The sequence below is a fragment of the Aethalodelphis obliquidens genome, unplaced genomic scaffold, assembly GCF_003676395.1.
Source record: "Aethalodelphis obliquidens isolate GAN/ISIS:26980383/991018 unplaced genomic scaffold, ASM367639v1 scaffold20, whole genome shotgun sequence".
Classification (NCBI taxonomy): domain Eukaryota; kingdom Metazoa; phylum Chordata; class Mammalia; order Artiodactyla; family Delphinidae; genus Aethalodelphis; species Aethalodelphis obliquidens.
The window spans coordinates 14519161-14540549 of record NW_020837964.1 but is presented as its reverse complement, the minus strand read 5'-3'; the positions used below and the strand labels follow the sequence as shown (position 1 = coordinate 14540549).

Sequence of the window (21389 nt, the reverse complement as noted above, 5' to 3'; positions counted from 1 at the left end):
CGTAGCGCCGGCCGGGCGATCCTGTGCAGCCTCCACCAGCCGCAGATGGGGGAGGTGGAGCCGGGCCCCGCGGGCCCGCTCGAACCGCCGGAGCCGCCCGAAGCGCCCGCGAGCCGCCGGCCGGGCGGGATCCGGGTCCTGAAGGTGAGGTGGGCGGGCGGGTTGGGGAGGGAGCGAAAGCGGGCAGAGGCCGCCCCTACCCCGCGCGGTGGCCGAGGCAGCCGGCGACCCCCACCTCGCGTCGGTCAGTCAGCCTTGCGTCTCAGTCGCTCCCAGAACCCGGCTGGAGGGGCCGCGGCACCCGCGGAGGCCTCTGCAGCTGGCCCCCGCCGAGGCCGCGGCCGCCTCCGTCCCCACCGCTGCCCATCCCTGGCCGCGTGCCACCCGCCTCGCAGGCCCACGCCTTGGGGCCGGCGTCCACCCGGTCGCCGCCGCCACTCGGCTCCTTTGGGACCCCGGGGCCCGCCTCTGCCTCCCCCGGTTGCGCACGGGGCCCCAAGGCCGGCGGCTCCTGGCCCGACAGCGGAGCTGATAGTACGCAGGGCTTTCTCCCCGGACACCTGAAGACATCACCCCAGCGGGAGGATGGCGGCGGTGATTGGCCGGGCGCTGCGGTGTGCTGGGGCTGCGCCGGCTGGAGTGGGCCGCCTCTGCCCTCGGAGCTTACCACCGAAGTTAAGACCCGCTTCTCGCTCCGGAGCGCGGGCCTGGAGGGAGAATCCCCGGAGGAGCTTAATCTCGGGGAATCGCTGGGCGTGTTGCAGAAGGGAGGAGGGGTTGGACAAAAAGGGGCATTCCTGCTGGCGGGAGTGGGGCTGACAATCCAGAGAGATGGTGACGGGGGAGCAGTTATGCAACAGGCAGCTAACGGGGCTTTTGGCAGGAATTGGGGGGGAGTAGGAGGAGTGAAGGCAGATGCAGGCAAGGGGGGGAGTGGAGTCTTGAAGGTGATGCCAAGAAGTTAAAATGCACAGGAATTGTAGGGTGGGAAGGGGACAGTGAAGGTGGTTAAAAGGAGGGGTTGTGGGAGACACACTGGATGGAGTTTTCTACTAGCCTTCGAAATAGTTGGAGAGAAATTTTTCTGTAGGTCAGATATGTAAACTAGGTGTCCTGGAGATGGAGTGGAATTCCTTCTAAAGTTCTAGAAGAGGAATCAGCAGGCTTTAAAACTTGCCAGAGAAAAGGAAGAGAGAAAAGAAAATTTAGATTTGACGTGTTTCAAAACTACTTTGCAAAACAATGAAAATACATAATGTTTAAAAATTCATTAAGTAATAGTTGTTCTTTGGGATTGAGGGTGCGACTGTATACTCGCTACTAAGATTATACGTAGGGCATCACAAAGAAACAACAACATTGGAAAAAAATAATAGATTTGAAGCATCTGGTGAATCCATGAAACAACATAAATTAGAACTCTAAAATATAAAACTTTTTTTCTGCTGCTACCTCCCAGTCTTAATGCAGCAACTTAAAGAAATAACTTTTCATAGTTTATCTCCACTTCTGCATAGACCTTATACATATTTACTTTAATCATGTTTTATATTAAATATAATCACATTATATTAAATATAATTTATATCAAAATTATATTTTAATTAAATATAATTACTCAAAGGCTTTTGGATATTTACTTAAAACTGTAAGGTCACAAAAATGTAAATTGTGAATGAACTTAAAAAAGTTCTGCTGGCCTGGCTTATCAGGAAAGGGCAGGTCTGAGAGATAGGTAATGCCCTCTGGCCTAGAAGGTAAACAGCCTTGGCTATTTTTACAACTATTTTTTGGTGGAGAGAGAGTGAGTTGTGGGAGGGAAGGAATTGAGCAATGAGGATCTTTTTTGAAGGGTTCGACCTTCCTGCACTTCCAGGAAGTGGTCCATCCTACCACTGGTTCCGTGGGTTTCCAATCTGGGGACCATTAGAAAGAGTCCAGAAATTAATCTTGATTATAGTGCTGAGCTGGTGATGTGGGAGGCTCACAGTGTCTTAGACCTTTGCATCCTTGCAAATAAATGGGATCGGCTGTGAAGAATAGGTGCGGTGTGTTCTACAGACAGAAGTTCCCTTCAGTAGCTGAGTGGTTGAATTTTGTGTCAGGTGAAACTGGAAAGGAATATGTAAGTAGAAGACTTTCGGAATTGGGAAGAAAGCCATAGTTTCCTACATGTTTTTTTCTGAAAACCCTTTTAAAAAGGCTTACCATTCTTTTTTGTAACTCTTCTATACTTAATACCAGATCATGAACATCATTATTGTCAAAGAGTATAGATCATCATAAAAAGGCTAATATAGCTAAACTGGTGTAACTTTAGCCAGATTAGATCTAGGTCCACCGTATGGCCTACTGGAAAATTTGTTTCAAAATCTGCCCCCAGATTTATTTAGCAAATTGCTATTTATTTATTTATTTAAACATCTTTATTAGAGTATAATTGCTTTACAATGGTGTGTCAGTTTCTGCTTTATAACAAAGTGAATCAGTTATACATATGTCCCCATATCTCTTCCCTCTTGCATCTCCTTCCCAAAGCCCCGAGCTGATCTCCCTGTGCTATGCGGTTGCTCCCCACTAGCTAGCTATTTTACGTTTGGTAGTGTATATATGTCCGTGCCACTCTCTCACTTTGTCCCAGCTTACCCTTTCCCCTCCCCGTATCCTCAAGTCCATTCTCTAGTAGGTCTGCATCTTTATTCCCGTCTTGCTCCTAGGTTCTTTTGACCATTTTCTTTTTTTTTTTTTTAGATTCCATATATATGTGTTAGCATATGGTATTTGTTTTTCTCTTTCTGACTTACTTCACTCTGTATGACAGTCTCTAGGTCCATCCACCTCGCTACAAATAACTCAGTTTTGTTCCTTTTTATGGCTGAGTAATATTCCATTGTATATATATGTGCCACATCTTCTTTATCCATTCATCTGTTGATGGACACTTAGGTTGCTTCCATGTCCTGGCTATTGTAAGTAGAGCTGCAATGAACATTTTGGTACATGACTCTTTTCGAATTATGGTTTTCTCAGGGTATATGCCCAGTAATGGGATTGCTGGGTCGTATGGTAGTTCTATTTTTAGTTTTTTAAGGAACCTCCATACTGGCTGTATCAATTTACATTCTCACCAACAGTGCAAGAAGGTTCCCTATTCTCCACAGCAAATTGCTATTTAGAATATAGTCCTTTATAACTGTAGTTGGAATATAAGTATGAGATTTTTAATACTCTTTAAGATTATTAGGAGTATCCTTGAAGCAGAAATTTCCAGATGTTTGGAAATTTGGAGAGGTTTTTTTTGCTTTTTTTTTTTACTCTGTAGAAGAAATGAAGTTATAATTAATCTAGTCAGTGGATTCTGTGAGATGCGTTTTTTCAATAATAGTTTCAGGTTTTTATCAAAATAATGTGTTTGTATGGCTTTTAAAATCAATTACTACCAAAAAGATTTTAATGAACTGAAATATTCTTCCCTTCTTTATCTCATCCACCCCTTCCAAAATATTCCTTAGCATGTATATTCCTAGAGATGAGCCCATATTCTAAAGTTTTGAATGCAGAAACATATCTCCTACTTTAGGATATTTTACAGTCTAGTAGAACTCACTGAGTCTGAAGAGTTACTTCAGTAGATCCTGTTCTACCATGCATACCTTAGAGTTAGTTCATTGGGCGTTTAATAGTTTATCACCTTTGAACTGATCAGAGCCCTCATTTTTAGAGGGTTCAAAGTGTAAAACTGAAGTGGGTACTTAAATCATGGCTTACTCTGAAGATTTCGGCTTTCTAGAAATATCTTTAAGTCTTAAATGTGCTCTTTATACACTTGTTTGATGGGAGGGTGATTATAGTTATGTTCCCTTTTAGAGAAACTTGTCAATAGTTCTTATATAAGAGTAAAGGGAGGAAATAAAGTGTTCTCCATCTAGCATTTCCAGTGGAATAGTGATTCTAAAAGCTGCAAGCATCTCAGAGGACAGAAGTGACCTTTCCAACATTTACCCGATGGTTTAGGCAGTGGAGAAGGAAGCACTAGGTAATTCAGCAGTAACTAATGATAGCTAAACAGTCCTTCTAGATTGTTACCAGAAGGCTATGCTTGTTTGCTATCTAGGCTGTTAAATACCCATTGAACAGGTTTAAGAGAATGATATCTACTAAAGTTCTAACTCAGCAGTTTATTTTCATGGGGTGGAATATATCATATAAACAGGAGATACATTCTTTGACTAACAACACATGGATTTCAACAGTGTACAAGTTCTTAAAACTTTATGTATAGTCTTTTTTTTTTTTTTTTTTTTTTGCGGTACGTGGGCCTCTCACTCCTGTGGCCTCTCCCGTTTCGGAGCACAGGCTCCGGACGCGCAGGCTCAGCGGCCATGGCTCACGGGCCCAGCCGCTCCACGACATGTGGGATCTTCCCGGACCGGGGCACGAACCTGTGTCCCCTGCATCGGCAGACGGACTCTCAACCACTGCGCCACCTGGGAAGCCCTATGTATAGTCTTAAGGGAAATAGATATACACATTAAAAAATGACTTTTAAAAATCCTCACAGAAGAAAAATCATGGATGAACTAATGTAATACTTCCTGGGGTCTGCCTTGACTTTTCTAAGATTGATAAGGTTAGTGGGATATTATTTGACCTTAAAAAGTTTTTTAAAGAAGCTTTTTGGTGGATGTGTGGAGTGGTGTCCACTGGCCCTCTCTTAATAGCAGTGAGCAAAATTTCTCTCCACTGAGTGCAGAATGCAGAGCTTCCTTGTATAAATGTTACTGCACTGTATAGAATACTGTTTTCAGATGGTTCAGTTGACCTTTACCAAAGATTAAAAAATAAGGAATATTTAAAATCACTGTCTAATTATGCAGTGGTTAAGATTATTTAGTGGTGCAAGTATGATGGTCCCTGTGTTTATAAAATATGTGCTCAAAAGCCCTTTGTTAATTCTGAGATGTTCAGCTTTGAGAAAATGCTCTTTATGAGAAGAAAGACGCCTAGTTCCCACTTGTAGCAGGGGTTTATCCTATTTATCTAAAGTTAGAATCAGTAATAATCCTCATGGTTTTGATTAGCTGTACTTAAATCCCTAAGATCTGTAAAATGATCGATTCACCTATTATCATAAATTTAAACAATGAAGCCATTCTTGATTTCTTGTTTTTCTTTTTCTCCATGTGGGGAATACCTTCTAACTTTTCCTTCCCTTTTCTTTATCATCTTCAGAGATTTAATTTTAGGCACTACAGTTATCCTCAAATATTTAATCTCAGTAATTACAAAAATAATATTTGCTTTATTTATAGATATTTCTGTTTTCCAATGAGGAATAGTAGCAAAAGTATTTTATTTACTTTGTGGCTGATACAGAGGAAAGGTGATAGGGTTTCCTATAAAAATGGAGATTTTTTCCCCAAGTTTGTTCAACTTCTTGCTAAAGCTAATAAAGTACAGACTGGGAATAAATGTCTGTGACATCACTGAGTTCTGCATGCATCTCTGGGCCACCCAGGTGCTAAGGTACTGTAATAGGTTCTCAGTGTATAAGAGAAGAAGAAATACCAAATAAATAATTAAAAACTCATTGTGATTTACATGGGAATGGAAGTATGTTTAAGGTGAAGAAGTTCTGTGGAGGAGAGTGTAGAGTTATTAATTCTTTTTAATTAGTAGGAGAAAGCAGGGATGGGAGACATGGAAAGCTCCACAGAGAGAGATGGACAAGATGGAGAAGGACATTTCAGGCAAGTCACAGAATTGTGGAATAGTTGGTGTGTTCGGGGAGTTGGATATGACAAACAGAGTGAAATACAGTGGGGAGTGGCCCTAGAAAGGTGGGTCAGTGTAATTGTTTGTGGAAATTAGTTTTTTATTAATGGGAATAGAAATGGCCCATTTAAAAAAAATAGAGCAGGTAAATATTGATCTTTAGAAACTTGTTATATTGCTGTAGCAGTTGTTTTTGCTCTGAGATAATGTGACTTCACAATGTATATGCATACCTAAGTTATCAAATGCAACAGTAATTTTTCTTTTGAAACATGAGGATAATGGAAAGAATATTTGTGCAGTATTGTGTTGATTCTGTAGTTCCTTATTTGGGATATGAGGCAGAGGACTAGGACCCTAGAGGAACTTTCAGTTTGCATATGGAGACATACAGAAATGTTTATTGCAGCATTGTTTCCGACACTGAAAAATTAGAAACAAACTAAATGCCCTCAGCAGGAGAATGGATAAATTTCAGTGTATTTGTATAATAGAATGTTATTCAAGAGAATGAGCAGGGTGTATTAATCATAGATACATCTCTAAACCAATGTTGAATCAAATAAAAAAAATTGCAGGGTGAAACATAAGTATGTTAGGTTTTAGATAAAGTTTTAAATCATGTAAAACAATACTATATAGAGTTTATAGATATATACTTATATGGCAAACATAAAAAATGCATGGGAGGACTTCCCTGGTGGCACAGTGGTTAAGAATCCGCCTGCCAATGCAGGGGACACGGGTTTGAGCCTTGGTCTGGGAAGATCCCACATGCCATGGAGCATCTAAGCCCGTGAGCCACAACTACTGAGCCCACATGCCACAACTACTGAAGCCCACGCACCTAGAGCCCGTGCTCTGCAACAAGAGAAGCCACCACAATGAGAAGCCCGTGTACCACAACGAAGAGTGGCCCCCGCTCGCCACAACTAGAGAAGACCCATGCGCAGCAACACAGACCCAACGCAGCCAAAAATCAATCAACCAATCAAACAATCAATAAAAATCAGAAATTAAAAAAAAATGCATGGGATGATAAACACTATAGTAGAGTGTTTATTTCTGGGGAGAGAGGGAGGTGAATGGGATTTTTTTAGGTAGTAGGTGGCTTTAGCTATATATGTAAGGATATATCATATATATGTTCTTTAGAATAATGATCTGAACTAAATATGGCAAAATATTAAAGCTTGTGAAAATTAGGTAGTAGGTACACTACTGTTCTTGACATTTTTATGAAAACATAAAGAAAAAAAAAGATCAGAAGATGACTGACAGGGACTTTCCTGGTGGTCCAGTGGTAAAGAATCGGCCTTCCAATGCAGGGGACATGGGTTTCGATCCCTGGTTGGGGAATTAAGATCCCACATGCCACGAGGCAACTAAGCCCATGCGCCTCAAACTACAGAACCCACATGCCCTGGAGCCTGTGCGCCACAATTAGAGAAAGAAAACCCGCACACCGCAATGAAGTTCCCGTGTGCCGCCACTAAGACCTGACGTGGCCAAAAATAAAAAAGTAAAAAAAAAGTAAGAAAAAAAAAAGATGATGGACAGAGACATGAACAGCTAGCAGTAAAGAGAATGAAAATTTTCAGTTTAGGGCTGGGCATGGCAGGTGCAGAAGGCTCTGTGAGAGGAGGCGGTACTGAGTCAAGTTTTGGTGACTACGGAGTGGAAAGGTGGGCTGAGGACTGAATGTGTCTAATTCAGTCAGACATTTGAGCTAATGATTTCTTTTTCCTGACGTTTTTAGAGAACTATGAAACGCAATGGGAGCAGACATTGTCTGAATAGGAGAAGTAGGTTTGGTTCTCGAGAGAGAGACTGGCTGCGAGAAGATGTGAAGAGAGGCTGTGTTTACCTGTACGGAGCAGACACCGCCACGGCCACTGCAGCCAGCGCCTCTGCCACTGCCTCCTCCTCCGACTTACATCTTGTCCTTTGCACAGTAGACACGCCAGTGTCAGAAATCTGTGCTGGAGAGGGAAGGGAACGTCTTTATTTGCAGCTTCATGGAGACCTGGTCAGGTGAGGTCAGAGTTTTACCACTAATTCTCCTGCAGTATAAGTCACATGTGTTTCTGCTTGGAAGTGAGCTTTAGGACCTCATTCTTGCTGGAGCTGATGATGATTATGGGGTCACTAGGCTTGAAAAAAGATTTCTCCCTGGAATGCTGACATTAGGATTCTTGAATTTAAAAACTGTCAGTTTTTAAAGGAAAAGGAAGGAAAAATTGATAATTACTTCATTTGGATTATATCATAGGTCGGATATCTAAATTTAAAATAAATATTTTTTTAAAGATTTTTTAAAAATTAAATTTATTTATTTTTGGCTGCATTGGGTTCTTTGTTGCTGTACGCGGACTTTTCTCTAGTTGCGGTGAGTGGGGGCTACTCTTCGTTGCGGTACCCGGGCTTCTCATTGTGGTGGCTTCTCTTGTTGTGGAGCACGGGCTGTAGGCGCACGGGCTTCAGTAGTTGTGGCTCACAGGCTCTAGAGCACAGGCTCTGTAGTTGTGGCTTGCGGGCTTAGTTGCTCTGTGGCATGTGGGATCCTCCCGGACCAGGGCATGAACCTGTGTCCCCTGCATTGGCAGGCAGATTCTTAACCACTGCGCAGCCAGGGAAGCCCAAAATAAATATTTTTAAAGTTTTTAAGTAATACATATAAACAGAATGAAATAGAAATGTATAAAAGGAAATAGAATGAGAAGTACCTATGGTCATGCATGAGTATGTGTCATTATTTGTATATAAATTTTAAAACTAATGGTGCTACATGCAACATGTCAACTTAATATCTCTTAGAAATCTTTCCATATTAATGTTTATATAATTTTCATTTATTTAATGGCTAAATAGTATTTCATTTTATGAATCTACCACAATTTTAGCTAGTCTCCTATTAATGGACATGTAAGTTGTTACCAGTTTTTTTACTACAAGTACTGTTGCAGTGAATATCCTTGTACCTGTGATATTTCTCCCATGTGGAAGTCATCTGTAGGGTAAAGTCCTAGAAGTGGAATTGCTGGCTCAAAGGGTATGTGCATGTTTAATTTTGAGAGATTTTGTCAAATTCCTCTTCATAGAACTTATACTTCGATGAATAATATAAAAGTATACCTATTTCCCCCTTACTTTCTCCAGAATATGTTAAATTTTTCATATACAGACACATCCTCATGCACGAGCACATACTTGATTGTGAATAGAAATGATTGTCAACAGTTTTTAGAGAATCATAAATTCAGCATTCCAAGGACAACTCTTTTTTCAAGGCTGATGACTTAGATTTTTGCAAATCTGATAGGAATTTTGTTATTTTGTTTTAATTTTCATTTATATTAATGAGTTAGGTTGAGCATATTTTCATAGGTTTAATTTCTTTAAAATCTTTTTTTTAATTTTTTTTTTGTTGTACGCGGGTCTCTCACTATTGTGGCCTCTCCCGTCGCGGAGCACAGGCTCCGGACGCGCAGGCTCAGCGGCCATGGCTCACCGGCCTAGCCGTTCTGCGGCATGTGGGATCTTCCCGGACCGGGGCACGAACCCATGTCCCCTGCATCGGCAGGCGGACTCTCAACCACTGCGCCACCAGGGAAGCCCTGATTCAGCTTTTTAAAAAAAACTATTAGTTCTTTGAGTTAGACCTCAAATAAGAGCTCCTTAAGTGCCTGACCATTGACTTTCTCTCCTTCCCTTTTCCTGTAATAAATAAATGTCTCAAAACAGAATTCAAAACTGTGGATTCAGTACTGTTGAAAGTGAGAAAGGAGGCACCCACTTACACCTAAAAATGTGGCAATGATAGTAACACCTTTAGCTGAGCTAAACATTGATATCATTTTAAAGTCTAAACTGGGGTTTATTATTATTTTCCTTTAGGATTTGGACTAATTCCTGAAAAAGTAGACTAGCACTTGAATGTTTTCCTTGTTCACCAGTTAACTACATTTCCTAAATCCATTTGTAAAACGAAAGGATCAGACTGGGTGACCCTTAGGCTTTTCTAAATCTTAACACTGATTCCGATCTAATTTTATCAGGTGGAAAGCCTTGACCTACATTATAGCTGGTAGTGATTGACGGAGTTCAAGTATTTAAACCTAAGACTTATTACTCATCTGTATACTAATGTGTGTATACACAAAAATACTAGAAAAGTGGAGAAAACCCCACTTGAATTGGCTTGCTACTACTAGTTGTGTAGCCAAGAATCCAAATGTGATACAATTTACTTTAGTGAACTAAACTGTACTTAAAATGGAGAGTTTGTCTCTTTTTAGTCCTGTAGCCTTGATAATTTCTAATGAAATAGCTCTTTGAAAACATAATTGGTTATAAAATAATGAAAACACTGTTGAACTGTGGTTTGAAGATATGAATATATTTTCTTTTTTTAAAAATTTAAAAAAATTTGTACAATTTTTAAAGGTTACACTCCATTTGCAGTTATTATAAAATATTGGCTGTATCCCCTGTGCTGTACACTACATCCTTGTAGCCTGTCTGACATCCAGTAGTTTGTGCCTCCCACTACCGCCTCCACTCCCCCACCCCCGCCCCCCGCCCTGGCTGTGTTGCTCCTCCACCCCCCACTGGTAGCCCCTAGTTTGTTCTCTATATTTGCAAGGCTGCTTCTTTTTTGCTACATTCACTAGTTTGTTGTGTTTTTAGATTCCACATAGAAGTGCGATCATACATTATTTGAGATCCGAATATATTCTCATCGCTGGAATAGGAGCTCAAGAAGCCTCAGCCAGCCAAAAAAATGATGATGATATATTTTAGCTAACATTAAGTGCTTTCTTTTGCTAGTTAACGGGCTTACTGCTTTATGCACATTTTCTCATTAAATCCTCACAGTAACTCTAAGAGAGGTAGGGTTATTCTCTTCCAATGAGGAAAATTGAGGCTCTTCGAGAGGTCCAGTAACTTGTTCAAGGCCAGGCGGGTACTGCCAAGCAGTTGGAATGTTGACATCATTCATGATAGATGGTGGACTTCCTTCCGAGTAAAGGCCCTCCTGGAGGGGAACTGGCACAGTGTGCCTTGCTCAGTTTCACTATTTAATCATAATTGTTTAAAGATCTTTTTTAGACCTCTTACTCAACGGTTAATTGCTTGAGTTCAGTCTTACGTTTATCGCATCAGAAGAATAGGTACTTTCTTTGTAATAGCTCTTCATAAGATAGTTGACAGTCTAACACAGTATCTTTTTTTAATAACATTTTTTGCTGCTTAATGAAGTGTGATTTATATTCATTGTAGAAATTTTGGAAAAATGAAAAAGTATAAAGAGAAATAATTTTCATTGCTTATGCTTTCTGTAGATTATCTCACTTAATCCTCATAACAATCTTGTGAGGTAAATACTTTCCCTATTTTATAGATGAGGAAAATGAGTCTTAAAAGAGTTAATCATCTCACCTAGAATCACTTGGCTGGTAAGTGTAGAGCTGGAATTTGAACTCTGGCATTCTGACACCAGATTCCATATATTACCTCCCCCTTCCCCCGCCATGCTGACATTTTTTTTTCCAGATCTTTTTCAAAATGAGTGTGTGTGTAATTTTTTTAAATTACGTATTTGGACCCACACCATATATTCAATTTTATTTACTGCTTACTTCAATTAATTTCCTTGTGTCATTAAAAATTCCTTAGATACCAGTTTTAATAACTACAGAATATTCTATTTTATGCGTATACTATAACTTGTTTAAAATTTGAGAAATTATGTGCAGTAATGGTGTAGAGCTTGGATTATGGATTGAGAGTGTGTGTGTTCAAATTGGCTGTGTTACTATGCAAGTTGCCTAACGCTTTGTCCTCAGTTTACTAATCTGTACAATGGAGGATGATGATATTTACATTATAGAGTTATCACGAGGATTAAATAGATTATACATGTTATGAAGATTAAGTGAATTAATACTTGTAACGCTTCTTAAACTCGAATGTCCAGCTGGGGAGCTTGTTAAAATGCAGATTCTGATTCAGTGGCTCTGGGGTGGGGCCTGTGGGTCTATATTTCTATTAAGCTCCTAAGTGATGTGCTACACTCTGAGGAGCAAGGAAGTAAACTTCTTAAAATGATGCCTGGACCTAGTAAGTGCTCAATAAGTGTTACCTGTTTGGGTTGTTTCAAGTCACTCAACCCTTAGAAGTAGTGTGATGACTAAACCTTTGCCCATGACTCTTTACATTGTTGATTTCCGTGAACTAGGTCCTAGAAATGGGATTACTGGCACTAAAATTACCCCATGTTTTTCCTAAATCATCCATGATTTCCTTCTTTCCTTACTCTTTTTTAATCATGGACTTGTCACTTGAATTTAACAGAGGGATTACTAGTTTATAGCATTTTAGCACTTGAAGGAACCTAAGAGAGATGCCTACTAGCAGGGGTCTCTAACCCCTGGCACTGGGCCACACAGCAGGAGGTAAACAGTGAGTGAGTGAAGCTTCATCTGCTGCTCCCCGTTGCTCACATTACCGCCTGAACCCCCTCCTGCTGCCCCCCACCAGCCTCCCTGCCACCGGTCCGTAGAAAAATTGTCTTCCACGAAACCGGCCCCTGGTGCCAAAAAGGCTGGAGACTGCTGCCTACTAGTAAAATGAACCCAACCTACCAGCCTCACCATCCACTGCCCTTTCCATCCGGAAATACGTGTGGGGGCAGGGCTTTTGGTTATCACAGCTACAGGGGAGGGTTACCAGCATCTAGGGTCAGCATTCAGGACAGGGAGCCTTAATGTCCTCAATGTGTGGGACCATCTTGTACAGCAAAGAATTGTCCTACCTAAAAGGCCAGTAACTTCCCCATGGGAATCACTGAAACCATTTTCTTTCGTTTTATGGATGTGAAACAGAGGCCTGGAGAGGTCAGGTCCAAAGCACATTCCTGCAGCTGCCTGGTGCTAGTGCTCTAGTTGGAACACAAGTATCCTGTCTCCCAGTCCAGTGCCCTTTACATGATACTATTTGGTCTGTCTGTTTTATTGGACTGTTAAAGTGACAGATGACTCAGTAGTGAAGCTTAGTGTAGTCATTGCCTTCTCTTTGAAAAGTTGTAAAAATATCACATGTAACAAAATGAAGTGCCCTTTGGCTCATGGTCATATTTTTACTTTTATTTTCAGTCATCAAAATGACTAAGATTTCTGTGGTTGATACACTATCTTTTAAGATAAGCTAAGAATAGATAAAATATATCTAACAGAAAATTATGCCCTCAGGATTTGGGATCCTGAGTTCTAATTCCTTTACTATCAATGACTTGCTGGGTGACCTCTTAACAAGTCACTATAGTTTTGTTTTACCATATTTTGATATTGTAAAAGTGGAATGAAAAGTCCTGTTTCAGGATACATACTGAGCTGATTAACCCTGAGGAAGGAAAAGGATTATTTTTGTTTTGTGTTTCATATTTCTGTAGTATTTTAAAGCTTTAAAAGAATGTGTTACACATTAAGTAATTTGTTTTTATTAAAACTTTGTTTTGTTTTTACATTTTAATACTTCTAAAATCAGTGTGTATCTTACAGTTGTTGGTAGGTCATAGTCTAACTGGCAGTGTTTTTTCTTTCTTAATGGTTGTTACAATGCCATCTGGTTTACTGCAGTACAGTTCTGACACGAACCATGCAGAGTTTGCACAAACTTCCTTCACAAGTTAAAGGACATTACACCTGAGACTAACACAACGTTGTTAATCAGCTATACTCCAATATAAAATAAAAATTAAACAAACAAACAAACAATTTAAAGGGCCTGGTGTCCAACAAGACCACCCTGACTTTACACTCTGGTTGCACTTCAGGCCAACTGGATAAAAATTTAGGGGGCTCCCATGACCCCTTCAGGTTCAATAATTCACTAGAATGTCTCACAGAACACAAGAAAGCAATATTTAAGATTACAATTTTCGTATAAAGGATACAAATCAGGACCAGCAAAATGAAGACACACATAGGGCGAGGTCTGGGAGCATCCGTGTTACCCTCCCAGCACATTAGTGTGTTCATCCATTGGGAAGCTTCAGTACAGAGTTTTTATTGAGGTATTATAGCGTAGGCTTCACTGATTTAATCATTGATCAGGTAGGTGCTTGAACTCAAATCTCCAGCCCTCCCCTCTCCCAAGGTCGGGCTCACTCCAAGCCCCAGCCCTGTCTTCACGTGGTTGGTCTTTCTGGTGACCAGCCCCCATCCTGAGTCAGCTCATTTCTTAGCATAAACCTAGGGGTTATCCAAGGGGCTCATGAATAACTAAGACACTCCCATTACTCAGGAAACTCTGAGGATTTAGAATCTACCCCACAGGAACCAGGGACCACGAAGGCTAGAAAGACTCTCATACAACAATGATGCATAAAAATAGTCTATCTTTCAAATGATGATGTATTAGACTAATGACGTACAGTAATTTTAAAACATAACTTTTTATGTTTCTTGATGTAAGTTAACATATGAAGTGCTTTGAGCTCTCTTCTGCATACATTTTTAATCTACATTTAGAAAATAATATTGTTTCCCTAAAGGAGGCTAGGCTTTGTAAGGAAACCGACACAGGTTCAAACCCTGATGCCATATGTACTAATTGTGTGACTCTCTGAACCTCATTTTTCTTATTTCCTAGTTTTGTAAAATGTGAGATACTTCCCAGCATAGTGTCAGGTATGGGGTAAACATTCATCGAAGTATCCTTGTTGTTTGTATCATGATCTGTGTTGTTGGTCTTCAAATTTTGCAGATTTTACCTTTATAGATGGTCAGAGATTGAGTTTTAACCTGACTTTGATGTAGAGAATGCTGCTCTGCTTTGTTAGGATCTTGGATACAATATGTTGGGTTTTAATAATGTATACTTTTGGGCTTCCCTGGTGGCGCAGTGGTTGAGAGTCCGCCTGCCGATGCAGGGGACATGGGTTCGTGCCCTGGTCCAGGAAGATCCCACATGCCGCGGAGCGGCTGGGCCCGTGAGTCATGGTCGCTGAGCCTGCGCATCCGGAGCCTGTGCTCCGCAAAGGGAGAGGCCACAACAGTGAGAGGCCCGCGTACCAAAAAAAAAAGAAAAAGAATGTATACTTTTGCCTCCCACTATTAACTAGAATTCTTGTGAAATGATACCTGGAATGAAATGTACTCTTCTCTTACCTCTAACTTAACTGTGGGCGCTGTTCAGATTGGCTAAGAGCTGCAAACACTGTTGATAGCATTACTGTATTGGTTGGCTGGTTTGGAGAAAAATAACCATATCCACATATATTCAGATTTACAAGGACTATTGTAGCTCCTTGAAGCATTAGAAGCAAACTACAACTGTTAACAATAGTCATATTGTCTCTTCTTAAAGCCGCAGTGGAAGTATTTCAAATGCTGAATGGAACCTTTCTTTGCTAACATACTCTCTCCTACACCTGTTTTGCAGTATATATATTTCCTTTGATTTGTGAGAGATTTAACACACAGCTAATTAGCAGCCTGTTAAACTTTTGGAACTTTGAAACACAAAATTGATCCGTAAGCATATTACAGCATTTCCCTCCCCCATACTCTACTCTCTTAAGCAGATGAGTTTAATGAGTAAATGGAATTAGTCCCTCGTTTTACTTGTTTTTGCAGTTCTTGAACTATTTCTTGTTTGCTCATTTATGCTAAATTAATAAGAGCAGATGTTGAGATTCTCTTGATTTTTTTTTTCCCTGTCCCACCAGGGAGAATACTTTCTTTAGGTGGAAATATATAAAGAGGTTTTCCAAAATCTACAGAGCCTTTTTAGACTAGGACATTTGATCAGGTAAAATATGTCAGAATTAGGATATTTCCATTTCTCCTGGTTTTCCAGAGAGAAATAGGAAAATTGAGTTAGTGAGCTTTAGCCTGAAAGTATTAATAATGTTTCTTGGTCTTGAATATGTGATCATTATATGGAATTATATTTAAATACATTGATCTCTGTATCCAAAAATAATAGCAGTGTTCACGTAGAATTTGTATTATATTAGCAAGGTGTCTTAAATACCTGAAAGAGCCCTGAGTTTTAAAAGACGCTGAAGATCATCTGGCCCAACTTGGTTCTTAGAGGAGACTCGTCTAAAGTGTCCGTGACAGAGGGCTCTCTAGCTCTCTGTGAACTATTTTGAGAGGTAGTCAGTTTCATTATTGGGCTTCTCTAATCATTAAGGTTTTTCCTGATTTTTTAATCAAGTCTACCTGTGCAACTTCTCCTTGGTCCTAGTCCTATTCTTTGGAGCAATCTAGGTAGAGTAAGTCTAATCCTTCTTGACATTGGAAGGTAGAGAGGGCTCTTTATGCCCTTGGTCACCTTGTCTTCAAGTTAATCCTTCAGTCAGTCTTCCTATTACATGGCTAATTGACCCGTCCAGGATATAGTTTATTAGAAGTCTCTCTTAAAATGCATCCTTCTTAGAAGAATTCTACCATTGTACTGGGAAGGTGCCTAATTGTCACAGCTCTTTGTGGATTTTTATTTTATTTGGCTAGAGATTAATTGTAACTGATATTTTTATTCTGAAAAGTTTATTTTTCATTTCTATTAAATTCAATATTTATTGGTCTTTGTAGGCTTTTAGTTCTTTGGTCATTCCCTGTGTAGTAGTTCTGAGCTGATGGAAGCTGAAAGTCAGAACTGAACAGTCAGGAGGGGCCAGGAGGTGGTTTTACTTTATTTTTATTTATTTATTTTAGATTTTTTAAAAAATGTTTATTTATTTGGCTGTGTTGGGTCTTAGTTGCGGCATGAGGGATCTAGTTCCCTGACCAGGGATCGAACCCTGGCCCCCTGCATTGGGAGCGTGGAGTCTTAGCCACTGGACCACCAGGGAAGTCCCTATTTTTATTTTTTACTTTCTGTACTCATCAATATGATTTCCATTCCTAAATTACCATATTTTTGCAGTTGTTTATATTCCACTTTGTAGTATTCCCATTTCATGTTTTTTTAAATTAAAGCATATTGCCAACCAGTATTTTCTAGTTCTTTAACCACAAAACACAGAGTTCTTTCATATCTTTTTGCCATGATGGAAGGTTTATCATGTTTCTTCTGATTAATACAAGACTTAAGTTTTCTAAACAGAATCCTTTTAGGATATGAATAATGTTCTTCAAGATCTTTTAAACATACAGGCTTTCCTATACTTGTTTTTTGGTTGTTGTTTCAGATAGGGGAGACACTTTATTTTTATTCTAATTAAAATTTTATTCCATTCCTAAGAATTTTTTTGAATAATGTCAGTACATTATTGAACACTACTACATGCCAAATAATTTGCTAAGCACTTTATATACTATGTGATATCTTCTTGTAAGCAAATAAATAAATACTTCTAATAACAACTCTGTGAGTTAGGCACTACCCATTATACTGATGAGGAATTTAAGACAGTGAGGTTAAATAACTTGTCTAGGGGCATACATGCAGTTGATAAGTGGCAGAAGTGAGACTCAAACCCAGGCAGTGTGACTTTTGGAGCTCATGCTCTTAGCTGGTGTATTTATGACTCTTTGCTTTCTGATAAAAGAATTGTAAATGAGCTGCCTTAAGTCTGTGTGATTTTAAAATATGCAGTGTCACCAGAAGCCACAAGTGATTACTAACATTCTGGTTTTACCTAGCTTTCAGTCAGAACCATGTAATCTAATGATTTCTGGGGAATTACTGGGCAGTTCATTCCTAGTTTTTATGGAAAAATCATCTGTGAAGCCAGAGGAAATATATAGGATATAGTCAGCAACCCAAAGTCTCCATTTATAATTGTGTTGCAGCTTATGTGAAATCAGTTATGGCCAGGTACAATCTTTTATATCTCATAATTTCAATTCGATGCCTTTAAGTTTGAAGCGGAGGTTCTCAAAGGGCCCTCTGGCGGTCTCTGAGACTTTTTGAAGAGGTGCATGAGGTCAAAACTCTTTCATAATAATGAGGTATTAATTTTCTTTTTCACTTTCAGTCTTGTAAGTATACAGTGGAGTTTTCTAGAGGCTACATATCTGAGAATCTAGCTGTCTTCTATTAAACCAGCTGTTAAAGAGATTTATAAAATATAAAATAATGCAAGTCTTCTCACTAAATTTGTTTTATTCTGAAAATATAGTTTTCAAAAAATATTTGTTAACATGTAATGTGTTTATTGTTGTTATTTTAAAATGAATAACTAAATATTTAGAAATTCTTAAGTTTAGTTTCTCATTCAGTAAATGTCAATAGATATACTCCGTGTAAACAAAAGCTCTTTGGGGGCCTCAAAAACTATAGAGGGATCCCAAGACCAAAAACTCTGAGCACCACTTGTTTAGATTAGTTGTATCATGTGATATTAGAGAAAATCTTGATATAGAAGTAAAAATCTAGAGCATATTAAAAGATTTTAAAAATCAAATGAAGTGTGTTTATTACTTAACAAATATTTTTCTTTTGAATTGTATAAGCAGGAGACTGGAACCTACTGAACGACCTCTTCAGATTGTTTATGATTACTTGTCCAGGCTGGGGTTTGATGACCCTGTGCGCATACAGGAGGAGGCGGCAAATCCTGACCTTGGCTGTATGCTTCGGTTTTATGGTGGTAAGGATGTATCATGGCTGTGTGTATACATTAATGACTTTTAATTATTTGTACCTCTGTCTGTCTTCAGCCTTTTAAAAAGATTTTATCCAAAGCCATTTTTAAGCCAATTTATTAATGTAGTTAGAAAACAACAGCAAAAACAGCCGTCCCTTTTTATTTTTGCTCTTTTTGTTCTGGTGTTATGCTGACTTACAGAATTGTTACGTACTTTTGCCAGCATCTTGATCAAATCATAGCTTTAGTATCAGTTATATTTTCAAGTTCTTTATAAAGTCCATGAACTTCTGGATAGTTCGAGAATGTTGCAAAGTAGGTGGTTATTATCATATATGACTTAACATTTGATGAACACATCAGACGTGTATATTGTTGAATTTCGTAAGCTTTAAATCTTGGATATTTTACATGCTCTTCTCTTTTGGTGCATTTTTTCCCTATTGACTATTTTTCATCTGATCACTTTAGTCATAAAGTTAGCCTTAAGGAAGTCAGAATATTTCTGAATATTACTCTCCAAATACACATCAATAACTAATAATACTACTGAGTACCATTTTTTGAGTGCTTACTGTGTGCTTTTATGCTTGTGAATTACCCAGTTTACTCAGTATAGCCACCTTATGCTCTGGGAACTGTTGTCTCATTTTACAGAGACAGAGAAGTTAACTTGTTCAAGGTCATACAGCTAGTAAATAACAGAGCTATTTAACACCTAACAGTTTTGAGTTAATATGACCCATTTTTCAAACAGTTGAACTAGTAACTAAGTTATTAGTGTATGTAGGCATAACCATTTACTAAGATTTCCTGCTCTCATTCCTCAAATTATTGATTTAATCTGAACTCTTATGACACATGTCACAAGCCAGTTTTATTAAATGCACTTCACAAAAGATTTTATTTATAAGTTTTCACCACAACAATATTTTCTGACATGTCCCTTAAAAGTTGGTTTCATTTTGTTTTATTTCCATTCATTTCTCTCCTTTGTTAGTTCATGGAGGGAGAATAGTTGCTAGGTTGATGTTAAATCTGAGGAAAATCTTTTAAGACTAATTTGAGGAGCACAACCGATCTATTACTGTAAAGCTTGGTTAAAAAATAATAATAAATCTTGGATAGTAACATGCTCTTTATATGTGGTTGCACATAAGTTCTTCACTCCATGTTTTCATTCTGGGATGAAAGTTGAGCCTTGAGATGCTGGCGAGCTCCTTTATAACCAGTGAGATTGCATTTGAAGTCAGTTATAACACAACAGTTGGCATGATTGCATTAATTTATTAATAACACCTGATAAATTGTAGCATGCCTAGGATCTTAATAGTCCCTTAAGAGGATATTTCCAGTAAAGTCAAAAAGAGTACCAGTTTGGGGGGCTTCCCTGGTGGCACAGTGGTTAAGAATCCACCTGCCAGTGCAGGGGACACGGTCCGGGAAGATCCCACATGCCGCGGAGCAGCTAAGTCCGTGCGCTGCAACTACTGAGGCTGTGCTCTAGAGCCCGTGAGCCACAACTGCTGCAGCCCACATGCCTAGAGCCTGTGCTCTGCAACAAGAGAAGCCACCGCAAGGAGAAGCCCGCACACCGCAAGGAAGAGTAGCCCCCGCTCGCGCAACTAGAGAAAGCCCATGTGCAGCAGCAAAGCCCAACATAGCCAAAAATAAATAAATTAAAAAAAAAAAAAAGAGTACCAGTTCCTAGTACTTACTATATTTGCGGGGGTGGGGGGGAGTCATTAACAGAGAACATTTCCAAAAGTGAGCTCTTTTAATTCAGAGAAGCTAGTATAATTTGAGTGAGAAAATTACATTTGAGAAAGAGGTTTTTAAAGCTAGTTACTTTTGAAAATAGGCAATATATGTATATGGCACCAGAAATAAAAGGTTAAAAAAAGTATGTATGTGTGTGTAGGTAGATAGATAAGGGTATTTTCTGTTGGCTGTGTAACAAATTGCCTCAAAATTTAGTGACTTAGGACTTCCCTGGTGGTGCAGTGGTTAAGAATCCACCTGCCAATGCAGGGGACGCGGGTTTGATCCCTGGTCTGGGAAGATCCCACATGTTGCGGAGCGGCTAAGCCCGTGCACCACAACTACTGAGACTGTGCTCTAGAGTCCGTGAGCCACGACTACTGAGCCCACATGCTGCAGCTACTGAAGCCCATGCGCCTAGAGCCCATGCTTCGCAACAAGAGAAGCCACCTCAGTGAGAAGCCCATGCACCGCAACGAAGAGTAGGCCCTGCTTGCTGCAACTAGAGAAAGCCCACGCACAGCAGTGGAGACCCAATTCAGCCAAAAAATAAATAAAAATTAAAAAAAAAATTTAGTGACTTAAAATGATACTAAATATTTTTTAATTTATTTTTATTTTTTGGCTGCACCATGCGCAGCGTGTGGGCTCTTAGTTCTCTGACCAGGGATCAAACCCACACCCCCTGCAGTGGTAGCACAGAGTCTTAACCTCTGGACTGCCAAGGAAGTCCCGATATTATATCATACAGTTTCTATGGGTCAGAAATCTAGGAGGAATTAGCTGGATGGTTTTGGGTTGAGTCTCAGTGAGATAGTACTCATTATATTGGCTGAAGCTGCAGTCATCTGAAGGCTTGAGTGGGGCTGGAAGATTCACTTCTAACATGGCTCACTCATGTGGCTGTTGGTAGAAGGCCCCAGTTTCTCACCAGTTTTTGGCAGGAGATCTCAGTTGCTCGCTATGTGAACCCTTCTCTAGGGCTGCTTAAGCGTCTTCACGATGTAGCAGCTAGCTACCCCCAGTGATGAGAAACACACACATGCACATGAGTGCATGCATGCATGTGCACACAAACACATAACACACACACACATACATACACACAACACACAGGCTTCAGTGTTTTTTATGACCTAGCCTCATAAGTCACCATTGTTTTCACCACTTTCTATTAGAATTGAGTCACCAAATACAGCCCACACTATATAGAGAAGGGAAATAGCCCTCACCTTTTTTTTTTTTAGGC

The 21389-nt window shown here is 39.7% G+C and overlaps 1 protein-coding gene across 6 annotated transcripts in view; it reads left to right on the top strand.

The window, feature by feature from the left end:
- Positions 1 to 21389, top strand: part of PHLPP2 (PH domain and leucine rich repeat protein phosphatase 2) — a 72802-nt gene continuing 51413 nt past the window's right edge. For 2 of the 6 annotated variants that reach the window (XM_027119363.1, XM_027119361.1), the window contains exons 1-3: positions 1 to 144; positions 7535 to 7809; positions 18249 to 18382. In XM_027119363.1, coding sequence (XP_026975164.1) covers positions 46 to 144; positions 7535 to 7809; positions 18249 to 18382 — 508 coding nt within the window. In that variant the 5' untranslated portion in view covers positions 1 to 45. Of the gene's footprint in view, positions 145 to 7534; positions 7810 to 11200; positions 11235 to 18245; positions 18383 to 21389 lie in introns of those variants that run through there. The other 4 variants (XM_027119362.1, XM_027119359.1, XM_027119364.1 and 1 more) reach the window with 3 other exon arrangements.